This window comes from Microcaecilia unicolor, chromosome 1, assembly GCF_901765095.1.
Source record: "Microcaecilia unicolor chromosome 1, aMicUni1.1, whole genome shotgun sequence".
NCBI classification, from domain to species: domain Eukaryota; kingdom Metazoa; phylum Chordata; class Amphibia; order Gymnophiona; family Siphonopidae; genus Microcaecilia; species Microcaecilia unicolor.
Window position 1 is genome coordinate 407,133,931 of NC_044031.1, and position 19,958 is coordinate 407,153,888.

A 19,958-nucleotide genomic window follows, 5' to 3' on the forward strand; every position below is an offset into this window, starting at 1 on the left:
GGGAAGTTAATTCCATGTGCTGTTCCAGCACTGTTTATAGGGCGCTGTTTCTGAACAGCGTGGGGAATTGATCATCGGGGCACGGTCCTCTTTTGGCTACCCTTTTACAGGAATTAGCAATCCACTTAGATAAGTGACAAAAGGGCTTTGTGATGCAACTGGGTCGTACGGCTGCATTTATTATTTCAGGCATGCTTTCATTTTTATTGGACAAGAGGAATTTAGGATTTATTAGTTAATGGTAAGACAGCACATTTTTGTTAATATTCTGGTTGTGTGTATCGTGAGAGAATGTGGTTAGGCCATTCCTGTCTATAAGACTGGCGTTCCTTTCTTTTAATTTATAATTTTATTTGTTAACCGCTGTGACCTGTAAAGCCAGGTAGTATATTACATTTTCATAATCAATCTAAACATGAACATTTGACCTGGTGAATCATGATATTCTGCTTACAGAATTCAGCTCCTTGGGGACTGCTAGCCAAGTTCTCAGTTGGTGTGCAGATTTTCTTTAGCTTTGGAAAATGAAAGTAATGTGGCAGGATAAATTTTCCTGCTCCCGGCATCTATTTTGTAGGGTTCCACAAGGCTCTCCTCTTTCGTCAATTTTCTTTAATGTATTTCTCCGTTCTTTGGGTATAATATTACAGCGATATAAGGTAATGTACTACTCTTACGCTGAGGATATTGTTTTTTTCTCCATGTAAAATATCTGTAGAATCTACCTATAAAGTGATGGATGAGGTACTTTATTGGATGAGTGGTAGAGGGCTGAATCTGAATTTTAAAAAAATCTTGTGGGTGGGGGCAAAGAATCAATTAAGTCCCATAATTTCTCCAAATATTGCTTGTTCTATGATCACTTTGAATGAAGAGATCAAGCTGCTGGGGTTTCTTATAGATTCCCATTTGACTATGAAGAAGACTTTTGGTAAACTTCGACATGTTAGATTTATTAGGCCATATTTGGATCAACAGCAGTTATGAATGGTAATTGAAGTGGGTATTATGTAGTTTTTCCCCATCCCTGCAAGCTCTGTCCTTGTCCCTGTGAGCACTATCTCCATCCCTGTGAGTGCTGCCCCGTGTTCGCGAGCTCTGTCTGATCCCATCCTCACAAGCCTCAAACAGTTATGATTTTATATTTAAATCATTTTATTAAAGCATAAAAAGAAACAATATGCCTTACAGCTGTCGTTTTATAAATCACAAACAGTACAGTACAAGGATCAACAAAACCTCTGTCTCCCCTCCCCCCTCACAAATATTGCCCTCCATTATCGGGAAAACTGAACAAACCAAATTACTACAGAATGCTACATAGAAATTCATGCTAACAGAACACCTCAGTCACACACACAGAACACAAATGCCAAATACATAATAGCTGACCAAAAATGATAAACATAAACACGTTGCATGTCAACACGAAAGAAATAGAAAGAGATGCATTTCCTCCTATACCTTGCAAAATATAAAGATGGCACATGCAGTGTTTACTGCAGCTTGATAAAGGACCCCTAAGTTTGTATCTGAAGCAATGGAAGGTTAAGTGATGCACTAAAAAAAATAGATTTTTATTTTCTTCAGTTTGTCTTAAATTTTATTACTTAGTAGCTTCATTGCGTGCCCTCTAGACTTAGTATTTTTGGAAAGAGTAAATACGCGATTCATCTTTACCAGTTCCACTCCACTCAGTATTTAATAGACCTTTGTCATATTTCCCCTCAGCCATCTCTTCTCTAAGCTGAAGTACCCTAGCCTCTTTATCCTTTCCTTAATGTCTGTCTTACTACCTTGACATCTGATACAAAATTAACGTTCATCTGTCGCTGGGCAGCCTACATGATTGGATTATAGTGAGAGAGGTTTGTGACATGGAGTTGGGACTTTATCCACTGGAAAAGCTTGAATCAGCTTCAAAGATTGGCCAGACTTTTTTGACAAATAAATTCTTTATTTGTGGGATATGTAGAAGGTGTGAGCTAGGTCCAAATTATTTGTATTTGACTTTTTCTGGCATGCAAATCCTGTCTGTGCAGAAGATGTGCATTTTTTGCACAATTCATGTCGCTGACACTCACCGGTCAGACATCTGTTGCAGCTCAGCGTTTTTGCACTACTGCGGATATCACAGAAACTCAACAGCCTGGACTTTGACCTCACTCTTTTGTTAAGCTTTTTCGCCATAAGAGATTTACCTGACCCCCAGAGGCAGGCCTTTGTGCCGAAACATGGCAGTGTTAGGTCATTTTTCTGCTATTTACAAATAAGGACTTCTTGATATCTTCCTTGGATCTACCTCACTTTTTTGTCTGCTGCTCACATCTACGTGAGGTTTTTCCTCCTCTTTTTGTTTGACTTGTGCAGAAGATGCACCATCTGGTTAAAATGACTGAATCAAGGCAGTGGAGGATTGAGCATAGGTTGATAAACTGAAGTTAAATCCCAGTAAAACCAAAATTCTGTGGTTTGGTAATTCTGGAGTTGACATTCCTTCATCTCTTACATTGTTTACAGATAAAGTTTTTCCAGTAGAATCAGAATCAAGAGTCCTTGGTGTAGTAGTTGATTCCTCCTTGTCTTATGAACCTTATGTGAACCAATTATGGCAGAAAACTCTTTTTAAATTACAGCAGTTACATCTATTTCTAATTTTGAGTTTTCTTGCGAAGGTGCTAGAGAAGATTGTATTATTTAAGCTCAATGATTTTGTAGCGCAACGGTCTTTGTTGGATTCATGCCAGTTTGGCTTTCAATCTAAGCATAACACGAAAACTTTACTTCTTACAATAACTGATGAAATTCATCTTGGTTTTGAGCAGGGGCAGCAGTATTTGTTGATATCATTGGATGTTGCAGCTGCTTTTGATACGGTCAATCATGCTATGCTGTTAGAAAGTCTTCGTTCTTTTGGGATAGCAGGTAAGGTTCTGGACTTGTTTTGGTCCTTTTTGACAGGCTTTTTTTTTCAGGTGGCTCAGCATACTTCTGTTTCACGGTGGGTACCTGTGATTTCTGGAATGCCACAAGGCTCATGTTTATCAGCAATTTTGTTTAATTTGTATATGCATCCTGTGTGTCAGGTGCCAGTTGATCTGGGAGTTAGTTATCATCTTTATGCGGATGATTTCTTTTCCAGTTCCTTCTGAGAAAGATGATGTTATTGCATTGGTGAAGACTTCCTTTCAGAGAGTTCAACTTTGGATGCATGCAAATGGTCTTTCATTGAACTTAGCGAAGATGCAAATTTTGTGGTTGTCCCATTTAGGAGAATCATGTCCTGTTTCTGGATTTGAGTTAGATTCTGTTTTTGTAGTCTAGGGGTGGTTTTGGACATGAGGCTGTCTTTTAGACCACATGTGGCTGCTATGGTTATGGTTATTTTCTTTAAACTGCGGATGATATCTAGACTTTGGACATTATTTTCTGTGGAGAATTTTCATACTGTGCTGCAGGGTTATGGGTCACCGTCACCTTTTGATTATTGTAATACTTTGTTGTGCGGTTTGCCGCGTACAACTTTGTGGGCCTTGCAGGCTGCACAGAACTCTGCTGCACGGGTTCTTTTGAGTTTGGGTCGAGAGGCACATATTACACCTCAGTTGAGGTTTTTGCATTGATTGTCTGTGGCACAGCGTATTGAATTTAAACTTTTGTTATTGGTGTTTCGAGCATGGCAGGGTTTTGCTCCTGAGGCCTTAGTGCGCAGTTTGCAGTCTTATTGTCCTTCTCGGGCATTACGGGGTCCAAACCAGAATTTATTGGTCATTCCATCTTTTCATCTGGTATGTTTGGAGGAAATTCATAGTCAAGTTTTTTTTTATTGCTAATCCTCATTTGTGGAATTTGTTACCATAGGTTATGTGCCAGTCGGCATCTGCTCCCCAGTTCTAGAAATTGCTAAAAACCTGGCTATTTTCTAAGGCATTTGGCTGATGGGGGTTCTGAGTTTTTAGAGTTTGTGATTTGTAAGATTGTGTATTGTTTGTGTTTTTGTAATGAATGTTTTACTGTACCTCACCTAGCCGTTTAGACAGGCGGGTTATAAATGCAATAAATAAATAAATAGACTTTTTTTCATCATCAGGCTTCTGCATTGATGGTTCAAGTGTTGATTTCACCTCAATTAGATTATTGTAACATTCTTTTTCTGGGTTTATTTTCTAAATATGTCAAAAAGATACTTCTTATTCAGAACATGTCAGTGAGAGTAATTTTTAGACTTAACAAATATAGTAGTGTTTCGGAATTCATTTGCAAATTGCATTGGCTTCCCATCAATGAAAGGATTTTATTTAAGACAGCCTGTCTGCTTTATCAGATTATGTATGGTCTTACTCGGATTTACTGGTTAACATGGCTTCTGTTTCTTTATTTGGAGTGTCAGCTAGACTGCAAAATTATTCAGTGTCCTCCTTTTATTAAGAGTGCGATTATCTAAGGGCTCTGTTTACTATTTGCTCTAGCATTTTTAGCATGCGCTAACGCTAGAGACACCCATAGGAATATATGGGTGTCTCTAGTGTTAGCATGCACTAATTTTTAGCGCATGCTAAAAACACTAGCACGCCTATAGTGCAGCTTAGTAAACAAGACCCTAAAATTGCTAATGCCATATTTTTAGTTAAGGGATTGTCATTGTGGAATTCATTTCTATCTGTTATAAGAATGTTTAGAAAGAAGTTAAAAACTTATCTATTTCCTGAAGATTTGTTTGTTAGATATATATGATTTTAATGTATATTGATGTATGATTTTATTGTATTGTTATGTTGTATTGTAGTATTATGTATTTCAGTTTGCTATTGTAAGCTGTTGGTCTAGATTTTTGTTGAATTGTAAACCACCCTGAACCCTGAAAAGGGGAGTTTTGCAGTTTATAAGAATAAATTTGATATTGATTTTGATGTCTCCCCTCAACAAAGTACCCATCCTCATTTATACATAACATTCCCACCCCCAGATTATATGCTATCTATCACAGAGTGCTATCTTTTGGCAAAATTTGTCTCAAGACCATTATAGAACTTGTATTGCTACATCGCCACTGGGAGTTCCTTCCTACCTGATCATTTGAACAAAATAAAAACATTTGAAGGCTGTTTTAATATATTTTTTCTTTGAAAAGACCAACCCAGAAATAGTAGACACATAATTGATTCACCAGTATGACTGATTTTGTCAGATTTCCTGGATTGTACAGACCACTTGTTATTACTTTCTTTTAGACCACGCACAATAGTAACACTTATCATTTTTATACACGGCACACAAACCTGGATTGTGAGAGAGAATTTGTTCTGCAACATGCAAACTGCCTGCTTTATTGCTTACAGCAGTGATTCCCAAACCTGTCCTGTGGGAGCCCCAGCCAGTCAGGTTTTCAGGATATTCACAATGAATATACATATGATAGATTTGCATACCAAGGAAGCAGTGTATGCAAATCGATTTCAACAATATTCATTGTGGATATCCTGAAAACTGGCTGAGGTTCCCCCAGGATAGGTTTGGGAATCACTGGCTTAAAGAGCAACTCTTTTTTCTTATCCTCCCTATCCATTTCCTAAGAGTTAAGTTCACTCTTGCAGGACTGCTGCCAGTGGAGGAAGCAGACTGGTTGGTAAAGGGAAGCAGGATTACGGCTGGTTTGGATATTCACTGCACAGCCACAGAGTCCAGAAAAGAACCCTGGTGCTGATAGGGAGCCCCACCTGGACAAGGGCTTGTGTCAGGTATGTTCAGGAGAAAGAAACAGAAAGAGACACAATTGTTAATAAGAATACTGTATATTCATCATCTGAGCCTGCCCGCTGGATTTCCTTAAAGCAATGGCGTAGCTACTATGGGGCCATGGGGGCCTGGGCCCCATAGATTTGGCCCTGGACCCCCCTGCCGACGACCCTCTCAACCCTCTCAACCCCCCTCCCGCCGCCAACCCGCCATCCCCGTCTGCTACCTTTGCTGCAGGGGGACCCCAACCCCCGCCAGCCGAAGTCTTCTTCCTTTGTTTGGTTTCTCGCAAGACTTCGTTTTGTTTCTGTGAGTCTGACGTCCTGTACGTTGTACGTGCAGGACATCAGACTCAGAAACCAAAGAAAGGAAGAAGACTTCAGCTGGTAGGGGTTGGGGTCCCCCGCCAGCAAAGGTAGGCGATGGCGGGTGGGCGGGTCAAAGTTGTTGGAGGTGGTGCTGGCGGCGGCGGGGGGTGTCGGCAATAGCGGGGGGAGGGGCTAAAATGTGCCCCCTCACCTCAGGCTCTGGACCCCCCTCCCGCCAATGTCTGGCTACGCTCCTGCCTTAAAGTACCCTCTTCCAATATGGAGGAGTGGCCTAGTGGTTAGGGTGGTGGACTTTGGTCCTGAGGAACTGAGTTCGATTCCCACTTCAGGCACAGGCAGCTCCTTGTGACTCTGGGCAAGTCATTTAACCCTCCATTGCCCCATGTAAGCCACATTGAGCCTGCCATGAGTGGGAAAGCGCGGGGTACAAATGTAATAAAAATAAAAATAAAAAAATATTGTATAGTCGTCATTATTTGACCAAAATTTTCTTTAAGGTGGGGCAGTCATACAATCAACATAGACCAACCCAAAGCTTAACTGTAGCTTATAAGGATTTAAATATTTGTAAAACAAGCAGGTTCATGTAGGTTTTGTAGAAGACCTCAGCGGCGACTTGTTTCACAAGGGCAACTCAACCCTTGACTCGCCTGCCTCCTCATCGGTCTGCAATATTATTTAAAGTTTTCTGTGATATATCTGTGTCAAAACTTTTAATCTTTTTTTCTAATTTTTATGATTATACTTAAAACACAAGCTTAGTACTACTTAGCTTTAGCATGTATATTCTCTTGGTGTAGGACTGCCAGTCGACATTCAGCATATTTCGCATTAGCTGTATCAGGGTTTGGTCTGCTAAAACATCAATTAAACCAAATGAATATGATGTAGAACACCTAATACATGAGATTGCTCCACTGAATCACTATACTCACTTTCCAACACACGCACACCATATCTGTTTCAGCCTTAGTAAAATGGTGGTGAGGTGGAAGCTCATAAAATAAAGCATACTTGTCATCCAAGTACCCACTGAGCCAACCAGAACCATACTCTATCAATAGCATTAACGAGGCCCAATCTAACTTATTATTTAAACCATGTGGGGACAAAGTATTCAAAATATATATCCAACGTTGTTCCCTAAAATTTAATAAATTTTCAGTATCGCCCTCCCTAGGCCCACCCCCTTTCCCTCTTATTTCAGGGGAGAAAGATAAGTGTAGAAAATTCAGTGCAATTAAGGCTTCCCCCAGTAGAGGGTACTGGGACTCACTTAAGCCGAGAGAAGGGTAGGATGACAGAATGGGGAAGAGTAATCCAGAAAAGCTCTGGTGGTACCGCCCAGTGGGGGAAAGGCTTCCTGGGGAGGAGCGGGGATGTATGAAAGCTCACATTGAAACAAGGGAGGGAGGAGGAATGAGCAAGCCCATGGAGGTCGAGGAGTATCTGAGCAGAGGAGGTGCAAGGCTATGAGGAAGGTGTACCAGATGCCCAAGCCCCAGAGGAGGAGATGGAGGTTCAATACATTTAACCACCCATAAAGGTAGCGTTAAGCAGTGCTTCAAAGAAAGAAACTGAGTGCATAACCTATGAAGAAATAAGTTACAGTTTTGTAGTTTTTGGTTTGCTGGCAGAATGGGGCGGGACTCAATGCAGCATAAGCCAGCTGGATTGGGAGTAAAGGATTTGGGATCTGCCAGAGTTTGAACCCTAGGCCTACTACGGGAAAGGGCTGAAACTCTTTTTCTTGTTAACATTTTTGTTAAGATTAAAAAAACTGAGAAAGCTTGCTACCTAATGTGTGGTGTTTTGTTTTGTTTTTTTGTTACTGAAAATCTCTGGACTATTATGAATACATTAGGGAATCTCACAAGAAGTTTTATGATTTTTTTTAAACCAAAACTGTTGAATGACTATTTAAAAACTGTTGGATTATTTGTAGTAAATAATTAGCAGATTTTAGTACACACAGCTTCAGCTTTAGAAATGTTAATTTCTTTCTTCATCTCTCTCTCATTCACCCCTGAATAATTCACTGCTGAGTCACTTTAAACTTGAAGTAACAAAACATCTGTTTACTCACAGTTTGTAGTTAGATTATAATCAGACAGGCTTATATATACATATTACTATACATTTGTATTATCAGCTCCTTCCATGTGCTTAGATGGTAATGGATGCTCACACCACCATAGATCCTCTCAGGTTAGGAGAGATCATGAGCTCCATGTGCTCCATGTGCTGCATCTGCTGCATCTAACCCCCACAGGAAGTTGCATAGCTGTGTGACCTCTCTAAGTAATTCACATCAGAGGTCACAGAGTAATCACAGAGAAATAATAGGTGACAGGCAATGCATGTAAAAATACAATTACATTCCAACAAACCCCTTCTCATGCATAACTGTCATGCAATTATTTATTCATACAAAGTCCAAGCTTTATACGCAGATTCACAAAACGTTCTCTGGGTAACGGTTTGGTCATGATGTCAGCTGTCATCTCACTGGTGTGACAATAGTGTAGACTGATGACCCCTTCTTTCGCCAACTCTCGCACGTTGTGGTATTTCGTTGCGATGTGCTTGGTGCGTGACTGAACCTTGTCATTCTGTGACAGTCGGATGCAGCTCTGATTATCTTCCATTATCTGGATTGGTCTCTTTTCAGCTATTCCAAAATCCAGCAAAAGTTTTTCAATCCACATCAGTTCTCTGCACGCTTCCGATACGGCCACATATTCAGCTTCTGTAGAAGACAAACTCACAATACTTTGTTTATGACTGGCCCATGAAATTTGTACATTTCCATACATAAACACATATCCACTTGTGGATTTATAATCAGAATGATCCCCTGCCCAATCTGAATCACAGTAACATATTAGTTTTGGATTACTATTGGCTGAAACCTTTAATTTACAATCAATGGTACCCTTTAAATACCTTACCATCCTTTTAACTGCAGTCCAATCTGATTTGGTAGGTGAGCTGACCCTTCTGCTCAAAATTCCTACTGCATTTGCTATATCAGCCCTGTATGTGGTAGCTAGATATAAAAGCTTACCTATGGCTGATCTATATTGGATGTTATCTGGTAAAGGTTCTCTTACTGTTTCATCCTTCAGAAAATCAGTGATCATGGGAGTGCTTACAACTTGGGCATCTTGCATACCTAAACTTTCAATAAGCTCATTTATTTTCTGCTTCTGGCTTAGAAGATAAGAACCATCATTTTGTTTCTCAATTTCTATACCAAGATAGTATGACACATTACCAAGTTCTTTTATCTCAACATTGAGGTTTAAACACTTTACAATGTCCTTGTACTCTTGCTCACTTTTGCTTGCAATGAGCAGATCATCAACAAAAGCTAAAATGTATGCATATTGTCCATTTGTGCACCTAGTGTACAAACATTTATCTGCTTCACCTTGCTTAAATCCTAAATTTGTCAATATTTCATGCAATTTTTCATTCCAACATTTTGCACTTTGCTTTAATCCATAAAGACCTTTGTTTAATTTACACACTAGCTGTCTTTGTTTTGTATTTATGAAACCTGTTGGTTGTTCCATGTACAAGTCTTCAGTTATTTCTCCATGAAGAAACGCTGTTTTCACATCAATGTGGTTGACTTGCATGCCTTTTGAGACTGCAATGCTCAGAAGTGTTCTTATTGTCGTGTGTTTCACTACAGGTGCAAACACTTCATCAAAATCTTCTCCATATTTTTGAAGATATCCCTTTGCCACTAATCTGGCTTTATACCTTTCCACTTTTCCTTGTGCATTCCTTTTTAACTTGAATACCCATTTGCATCCTATAGCTTTCTTGCCAGGAGGTAATTTTGTAAGAATCCAAGTATTATTTTTATCCAATGCATCAATTTCTTCTTGTGCAGCTTTATGCCATTCAGCAGCTTCTTCTGCTGGCATTTTCTCAATCTCATCCCATGTTAAGGGCTCTTGAGCTTCTGCTGACTTTGTTAGGTAAGACAGTCTTAGGGGTGGAACACCTTTGTTTTCCCTGGATGAGCGTCTGACAACAGGTTGGTCTGACCTTTCCGCATCCTCTAAATCTGAGAGTTCTTCTCCAATTGATTCCCCTTCTCCAACTGTACTGTCCTCTTCAATGATCCTTTCTGTGTCTGCTTCCTCTGCCTGTTCCTCGTTAGATACAGGTGAGTTGCTTTCAGACATCTGCCTTGGTATGGCATTTATATACACTGGCATGTCTATTATGGTTCTAGTTTCATATTCTGGATGATAAGGCTCATCTGGGATAATCCAGCCTTTATCAACCCTTTTGTTTTCATCAAAATATGTAACATGTCTTATGCCAACAATGCCAGTTTTCAGATTCAAAATTCTATATCCTTTGTGTCCTGGAGCATAGCCAACTAAAATGCCCCTTTCTGTTGTGGAATCCAGCTTATGCCTTCTTTGCTTTGGTACATGAGCATATGCTGTACTTCCAAATGTTCTTATGTGTGACAGGTTTGGCTTCCTACCATGCCATGTCTCATGTGGTGTGCGCTCAGCGCCTTTAGTTGGCATTCTGTTTTGTAGGTACACTGCTGTGAGAATGGCTTCCCCCCATAGTCTTTTAGGGAGATTGCTATCTGACAGCATACATCTGGTCATTTCCACAAGTGACCTAAATTTTCTCTCTGCAACAGAATTTTGCTCTGGTGTATAAGCTACTGTTGTGATATGCTGAATGCCTTCTTGTTCTAGAAATGTGCGCATGCTTTGTGAAGTGAACTCACCACCATTGTCGGTCTGAAGAACCTTTGGTTTTCTTTCAAATTTATTGCTCACCATGGCTACGTATTTCTTCAGCATGTCTGTGACTTGACTTTTCTCTTTCAGCAAATAGGCCACACAATATCTAGAGAAATCATCCAAGAATATTAGCACAAATCTGTTGTTTCCCAATGATGGGATATTAAACGGTCCACATAAGTCACTGTGTATTAAGTCCAGCACTTTATTACTCCTATTTCCTGTGTATGCAGGAAATTAGGGTCTCACACCTTTTTGAGTAACACAGTCTATGCATTTCTCCATATTACCAGCATCTGCACTTATCTGAATGCCGGTGGCCAGTTGCTTACTGTAAAGATCCTGGATCACCTTAGAATCACGATGTCCCAGGCGGCGGTGCCAGATTTCCAGACTACATTTACCATCATTCTTCCTTACTTGCACCATATGTGAGGCTTCACCTGAAATGCTCAGTTTATAAACATCATTATGCATAAAAGCTTCAGCATACACTTCATCATTTTTAGAGATTGTGCACTTACTGTTTTCAAAATGAATCACAAATCCCTTCTTATCTAATGTAGATACACTAAGCATATTGCAAACTGCTTGGGGAATATACAAGACATCACTTACAGGAATTTCTTTAACTTCATTAGACACTTTGCATTTTAAGAATCCAATACCTTTTGCTTGGATCTTAGCAGTCCCTGCGTTTGCAGTTTTAAGAATACCTTCCTCTGGACACATTTCCTGAAAGAAATCCTTACAATTGGTTAAATGGCATGTGCTCCCTGAATCCAAAATCCAAGTACTTTCATTTGAATTATTATTTACCATAGTCAAAGATTTTTCTGCCATTAGAAAGCCCTTGTGTTTATCTTTGTCCTTCATACATTTCCTGGTTTGAAAATTCTTTAGTTCCATTGGCTTAGGTGAGCTAGAGGGAGTGTTTTGTGTTTCCTTACACCATTTAGATACATGTCCCTCCTTTCCACATGAGTAGCAAATCAGCTTGCCCTTGGGTGGAGTTTTCCCATAGCTCCGCCTTCCTCTGTTCTTTGCCAAGAAATTTGTTTCATTTCTCTCTGACTGACTTTGAGAACACATCTCCTCAGAATCATTTATTATGCATTCCTGCCTTAGTTTTGATGTTGTCTGTTCAAAAGATTGCCCTTCAATGGCCTCATTTACAGACCTAAAAACATCAAACTTCTTTGATAGTGAGGTAAAAAGAAATGCTCTTTTCAATGCATCACACATGGGAATTCCAGAAAGTTCTAGCTTTTGAAATGAAGACATAAGATGCATAATGTGATCATTACATTTACTTTTATCCCTTAATTTGGTTTCATTCAACTCTGCCAGCCAAATTGGTTGCTGCTTTGCATATGTAGTTGCATACATAGTTCTCAGTTTATATAAAATGTCCTTTGGTGTATCTTTTCCCTCCACTAATATGGCTTGTTTCTCTGAGAGAGCTTCCAAAAGCATGCACTTCACATAATAGTTTGCATTGTCCCATTCAGCCATATTTTCAGCTGTTCTGTCTTGATCTAAGCATATATTTAATCTTTTTGCTCGAAGGAGACATATGAATCTTAATTCCCACTGCCGATAATTAAACTCAGTTAATTTAGGCACCTTGAGAGAATAGAACAATGGTGAATTTCTTCCCTCAGCCATTTTCTTAGCCTTCTGTCTGCTGTGTGGGGGGAGAGAGAGACAGACTGAATCTTTCCTTTAAAACTTAAGAGAAAAATGTGGCCTTTTTTTCTGCCTGGTAATATTTCTCTTCTTTTTCAATTCCTGGACCCTGGGCCCATAACCCTTTTGTTGGATTATTTGTAGTAAATAATTAGCAGATTTTAGTACACACAGCTTCAGCTTTAGAAATGTTAATTTCTTTCTTCATCTCTCTCTCATTCACCCCTGAATAATTCACTGCTGAGTCACTTTAAACTTGAAGTAACAAAACATCTGTTTACTCACAGTTTGTAGTTAGATTATAATCAGACAGGCTTATATATACATATTACTATACATTTGTATTATCAGCTCCTTCCATGTGCTTAGATGGTAATGGATGCTCACACCACCATAGATCCTCTCAGGTTAGGAGAGATCATGAGCTCCATGTGCTCCATGTGCTGCATCTGCTGCATCTAACCCCCACAGGAAGTTGCATAGCTGTGTGACCTCTCTAAGTAATTCACATCAGAGGTCACAGAGTAATCACAGAGAAATAATAGGTGACAGGCAATGCATGTAAAAATACAATTACATTCCAACAAAAACCTGCTAGGAATCAGGTGTGGAAAATTAGACTGACCTTGGTGGGGAGAAGGGAAGTAAGTACAGGAACCTGAACTAATTTGCATATGTTTTTTCCCCAATCTTTAATGAAGTCATGGCTGTTTTCCTTCCTTCTCATAGGGAGAAAGAAAGGGGATGAACTAGAAAAGTAAGAACCCTTTTATCACTGACCAGAAAAGAGGACCAAAAGATTGTTTTGGGAATCAGTCACCCTAAAGGAAAAGGGCTGTCTAGTGTGACTGTGGGAGGGAAAAGTGGTCAGTGGAGTATTTCCCTGGAGACTTCTTTTTCTGGGGAAAATGTTCCTAATTCCCTAGTACCTCCTGTTGGAGTGGGACAGTTATTTCCTAGAAAGGAGAAAAAGGAGCTGGAGGTGGAGGTGGTAATAGTTCCTCCACCTGGAGACCTCGTATAGAGGGGAGAGTGTCTGGAGAAGCCCTGATGTCATTAGGTGTTAGGCATTGGGTTGGTTTATGTTGAATATATTGTATATTGACAAATAATTTTATGAGAAAAAAATCTGATATCTGAGGCGTCTGATTAAGAAATCAGATTAACACATTTTCAATGAAGTGATACTTTTTGGGAGGGGGTGGGCTGTATCCTACATTGTTCCAATCCCCTTCTTCATGAAAATGATCTAGTGTATGAAATGTGTGTGGAATGTATGTAGCCACAGTGCATTCGTTTTACTGAAAACAACATTGCTCTTTTCAGCCCAGACTGCAAACTTTCATTTGAGAAAAAACAGAGTGTAGGAATGATATATGGATACTACCCACCAAGCAAAAAATGTCAGTTTACTGTATCAGGAGAGGAAGTAAGTCTGACTTTGTATTGCACATACCATCATATTTGGAATTGCCTAATGTGCTTTTAGTAGAATTGCATTCTTTTCTTATTTCTTGAACTTTCATTTCAGGAGCAATGTAACTTTTTTTTTTAATGTGGGTTCCCAAGCTCCAGTCCCATCCCAAGCATTCCGTACTATCCCATAGTCCCCCTCCCATGGCATCCAACACCTCTCCTTCCCTTATCCCCCCCCCCCCCCCCGCCCCTGCCTCCGCCTCCATTTGTGGTGTCAGCATTTCATCCCTCCCCCCTCCTCCGTCTTCAGCATTTCTCTTTCCTTACTGCTACTACTGTGAGCCATTTATTCTTTTACCTCAATCCCCTGGGGCGGAAGGCCAGCACAGGGCCTTGAGCATCTGTGCTCAAGGTCTGCGGGCTCCCACCCCCCTCTGAACTTCCTCTTTCAAGCAGGATGGAAGCTAGCCGGCCCTGCTCAAGGCCCCTGGCCATCCATCCATCCGATTTAGTTCATAGAGTCACTGCCCGTGGAGAGCGAGGTAAAAGAATAAATGTCTCACAGGGAAAAAGAAAGGACAGGGAAACTTTGGGGGTGCCATGGCACCTGTGGCTCCCCCATTCTGACACCTATGATTCTTTTCTCTGTTGTGATATTTACAGTGCTAGATCTCTCTCTCTCTCTCTTGCTCTTTCCTCCTCCCCCTCCCCCCCCCCCCCCCCCCCCCCCCCCCCCACCAAACAGGAGCAAAGCAAGCTGGGCTCATCAATTGCAAGTGGGCTGGTGGCAGTAGATGGTGTCCCAATCCAAGTACTGGTGACTGGTGCACCAACACAGGGTAAGACATTTTGATTGCTTTAAAACTACTTTTGTAATACTTTGATTGAAAGCATAAACACATTTTGGACCAGATTCAGTTTATGGCGCTGAACAGTATCCTATAAAGGGCGCTCCGGGTTGGGAACCTTTCATAGAATAGCACTCGACTATGCGCTAGCCTTTGGGCACAAGGATTTACACCAACTGAAACCAGAGGTAAATCCTGGCACACAAGTCGGGCTCAAATCCCCCAAATTCTATAACACTGTGCCCATTTTAAGGGAACGCTTCTGACTTGCCCATTTCCCTCTCATCATTACGCCCCCTTTTCAGATCTGCGTGGAAATACTTAGGTGCTATTCTATAACACAGCAGCAGAGGAGTGGGTAAAAAACCAGGAATCCCAGAGACTGGATCTTAGTAAAGATGAACTAAATTTTATTATACAGTATATTGACTCGACACAACATTGTGTTTCGGCCAGAAGGCCTACATCAGGAGTCTAAATACTGGAATGGAAAACAATGATGATGATCCAGAGTAAGCAATGCTGGAAAACTGCAGTCTGTATTTGCAATGTTCTCTACTGTTATTCTATAACACGGCACGTAAGTGTAGTTCCACGCTGATCTGCTGCTTTGGGGCCATTTTGGTGCCTTGCTTCCATTATAACACTTTTCCGTGCCAAAATATTAGCAATGAAATAGCGCATAACGCTAGACACCATGTATAGAATTACCTAGTATGTGACTCTAGAACTAGCATGTGTATGTGTCTTTCTGTTGGTCTATGAGTGTTGGAGAATAGGGATGTGGGGGTGATGCATTTCAGAGGGTAGAGGGACAGTTCTAAAATGAGGCACCCACTTATAAGTTCTCTGATGCCACTCAGTGAAAGCATATTCTATAAAGGCCTGTGGGCACCCAGATTCCATTACAGAATACTAGCGTAGCCTGGCATCAGTGCACTTTATATTTAAGCACATTCAGCTACCCCAACCATAACCTGGTGTAACTGTGAGCACCTAAAAGCAGCAAGGACACATGTATCTGTAAGTTACTCATGTAACTGGGAGACCCTTGTATGCCCTGCTCACCTGCATGCCCCCCTTGAATTTTGTGTGCTATATAGCATTTACATTTGTCCTTATAGAATAGTTTTTAAGGTGGTTATGTGTGTAATTACTACTTTTCTCTGCACTTATGCATACAAAAGGATGCATACCTGTCAGCACCTAGTTATGGAATTTCATGTTCCACCAGATTCTATATATCGCACCTAGCGTTCTGCGCTGAAATCCAAGTGTATTCTATAACAACACGCATAACTTAATTGGCTTAACAAGCCAATCAGTATTTTTAACAGCACTTAAAAAGCAATAATGAGCACTAATTGGCAATAATTAGAATTTACGAACATAACTCGCTAAGCGCATTCTGTAATGAACTGTGCCTAAATTCTAATGTGTGGAGCTAAAAAGGGGCGTGGATATGGGTGGAGAAACGGCTGTTTCGTGGGCTTTCCAAAATGTATGCACACTGTTATAGAATATGCCCCTTTGCGCCTAAATCTACGCACCAGTATTTATGCCACGTTTTCCTTGGTGTAAATAGATGCGTGTAGTTTTAAGCGCTGGACTATCAACTAAGTGTATTCTGTATACCGTGCCTAAATCTAGGCACTGCTTATAGAATATGTTTAGGCGGAAATTTATTCCGCGCCAGTTTTTAAGGCGTCATATATAGAATCTAGCCCTTTACGTGTGTATGCTTACTTGAGTCAGACTGGAGGGGTGCATGGGTAGAACTGGGGCTGCACTGGACTGAGGGGTGCATGTGTGTACTAGTGGGGAGATGGCTGGCAGTCTGTGTGAGTGGTTGTATTTATGGAGAGCTGTATGTAAAGGGGAGAGAAAGAGTGGCTGGAGTGTGGCACAATTTACCCCTTCCGTCCTCATCAGACCTCACTTCTCCACCAGTGCACTTTCTCCTGTTCAGCTGGTAAGGCCTGAGCTTCCTGCCAGCTCTACATTTTAAGTCAGGGCACAATTCCCTTTCCTTCAACTAGCCTAGACTCTCTACCAGCTTCAGTGTTTTGGCTTCAGGCATGCTTCCTCACCACAGCTTATATTCTGGGTTTTCTGCCTGCCAGCCATTGCTAGTGTCACAAACTAAGAGACAGATTGTCAGGCAGAAAGCCCAAAAGAGAAACATGGTTTATGTTTATAAAACATGCTTAAAGTGATGAGTTCAAACAACAAAAGCTATAATAGTTTGATAGTTCTGTTAGAATATAACGTCTGCTGTTTTATTTGACAATTGATGAGGGTTTTGTGACATGAAATGACATTGTCAGGCTGATGTTCAAAAGCAGTTATGTGGTTGGTGACAGTATAGTAACTGCTATAGAGACATGTAAAAAAAACATAACAAAAGATACAAATCAAGGTCAGTATGGAATCCTCCCCCTTCTGAATCTTTGGCAGTGCTGCAGTATAGCACTACAGATTGAAATGCATGAGGCAGGCAATAACTTGATGTATTATAAAAGTTTATATTTATTATTTTGCACTGTTTTTTTTTCAGATAGTACTAGCAGATTAGCATTCCTGCCGATTACACTTCCCCAGGCTGGAGCAGTGTTCATCTATAAGTTGGAGTCACCTGCAGCACCCTCCGCTCATAGCACTTTGAGGGGTGACAGGAGGTTCTCTCGCTTTGGAGGAGAGGTGTACCTAAGTGACCTCGACAATGATGGACTGGGTAAGAAAAAAGGGATGTCTGTAATGCTGGAAAGATTTCCAGTACAGACAGTATTTACTGTATGGATCTAATAGTCAGCATAGCTAAGGTTTCAAGGCATAGGAATAGCACAGTGGTTCTCTCTCATCATTTAAGGATATTTTATGAACGCGTACAGTGGAAAACACATTTCTGTATGCAAATACATCTGGTACACACCACCAGTGTGTACAGGCATGAAGTTTAACAGAAAGGATTAAAAAATACTGAGTGGAGTGGAACAGGTAGATGTGAATCGCTTGTTTACTCTTTCCAAAAATACAAGATCTAGGGGGCACGCAATGAAAGTTCTAAGTAGTGAATTTAAAACAAATTGGAGAAAATAGTTCACTCAATGTGTAGTTAAACTCTGAAACTTGTTGCTAGAGAATGTGGTAAAAGCAGTTAGCTTAGCAGGGTTTAAAAATGGTTTGGACAATTTCCTAAAAGAAAAGTCCATAAGCCATTATTAAGATGAACTTGGAAAATTCCGCTGCTTATTTCCAGGATAAGCAACATAAAATCTGTTTTGCTCTTTTGAGATCGTCCCAGGTACTTGTGACCTAGATTGGCTCCTGGATTGGCTACCTTTGGTCTTTCCCAGTATGGCAATGCTTATGCTATTATGTTATGAATTAATCAAAACAGTCAGCAAAGGTTGTTTTTTATTTTTTTCAACTCGATGGAAGTTGGAAAGATTTATAGAAAAGTGTTGAAAATATCCATCTGTCGGGGGGCAAAATTATTCTCCAAGGACAATTAGGCCTTCGTATTCTCACACGTGGGTGATGTCATCCCGATGGAGCCCGGTGCTGACTAGCTTACAGTGTAGAACTTTCTAGCAGCGTCCCATTGCGCATGCGCTGGTGCCTTCCCGCATGATGTGGGAGCACGAGTCCTCCAGTTTTCGTTTTTCCGCAGAGCTGTGAGTAAGCATTTTGTGTTCTCTTCTCATGCTGTGCTACATATTCAAGCTAGTGCCTTCTCATAAGGGTATTTTTCCTTTTTTTTCTCTTTATTTCATGTATTTTCCTGTTATATTTCAGTTCATTTGTGGCATTTTTTAAGTTTTCTTTACTTTTTCGTGAGTGGCTATGCAGTTAGGCCACAGCCCTGACCTCAATTTAAACACTTTCCCCTTTTTCATGGTTCAAGATTGAGGAGTTTATGGGTGACAAATGGTGACGGAACCCACGAGCGAAGGGTCGATGCTGGATCTAGTGCTCATGAATGGAGGAAGTGTTTCCAATATCCGGGTGGGTGCCCACCTATATAATAGTGATCATCACACCATATGGTTTGATATAAGGGAGAAGGGAGAAGGCAGAGTGCAGACGCAGAAAACTCAAAGTACTGGCTTTCAGACGTACTGATTTTGATCAAATGGGGGGAATACCTGAAGAAGGAGCACTTAGTGTAGGAAGGCATAGGAGATGTGGAAAATCAGTGGTCAAAGCTAAAGACTGCTATAAATATGGCAACTGATGTTTATGCGAGGAAAGTAAAGAAAAACAAGAAAAGCAGGAAGCCTATATACAGTGGTGGAAATAAGTATTTGATCCCTTGCTGATTTTGTAAGTTTGCCCACTGACAAAGACATGAGCAGCCCATAATTGAAGGGTAGGTTATTGGTAACAGTGAGAGATAGCACATCACAAATTAAATCCGGAAAATCACATTGTGGAAAGTATATGAATTTATTTGCATTCTGCAGAGGGAAATAAGTATTTAATCCCTCTGGCAAACAAGACCTAATACTTGGTGGCAAAACCCTTGTTGGCAAGCACAGCGGTCAGACGTCTTCTGTAGTTGTTGATGAGGTTTGCACACATGTCAGGAGGAATTTTGGTCCACTCCTCTTTGCAGATCATCTCTAAATCATTAAGAGTTCTGGGCTGTCGCTTGGCAACTCGCAGCTTCAGCTCCCTCCATAAGTTTTCAATGGGATTAAGGTCTGGTGACTGGCTAGGCCACTCCATGACCCTAATGTGCTTCTTCCTGAGCCACTCCTTTGTTGCCTTGGCTGTATGTTTTGGGTCATTGTCGTGCTGGAAGACCCAGCCACGACCCATTTTTAAGGCCCTGGCGGAGGGAAGGAGGTTGTCACTCAGAATTGTACGGTACATGGCCCCATCCATTCTCCCATTGATGCGGTGAAGTAGTCCTGTGCCCTTAGCAGAGAAACACCCCCAAAACATAACATTTCCACCTCCATGCTTGACAGTGGGGACGGTGTTCTTTGGGTCATAGGCAGCATTTCTCTTCCTCCAAACACGGCGAGTTGAGTTCATGCCAAAGAGCTCAATTTTTGTCTCATCTGACCACAGCACCTTCTCCCAATCACTCTCGGCATCATCCAGGTGTTCACTGGCAAACTTCAGACGGGCCGTCACATGTGCCT

At 40.9% G+C, this 19,958-nt stretch overlaps 1 protein-coding gene across 1 annotated transcript in view; it reads left to right on the forward strand.

The window, feature by feature from the left end:
• GPLD1 (glycosylphosphatidylinositol specific phospholipase D1) overlaps window positions 1-19,958 on the forward strand; it is a 172,542-nt gene that overhangs the window by 100,527 nt on the left and 52,057 nt on the right. Inside the window, 5 exon segments of the mRNA XM_030185601.1 lie at window positions 5,595-5,633; window positions 5,636-5,738; window positions 13,868-13,970; window positions 14,703-14,796; window positions 17,363-17,539. Of these exon segments, the coding sequence (XP_030041461.1) occupies window positions 5,595-5,633; window positions 5,636-5,738; window positions 13,868-13,970; window positions 14,703-14,796; window positions 17,363-17,539 (516 nt within the window).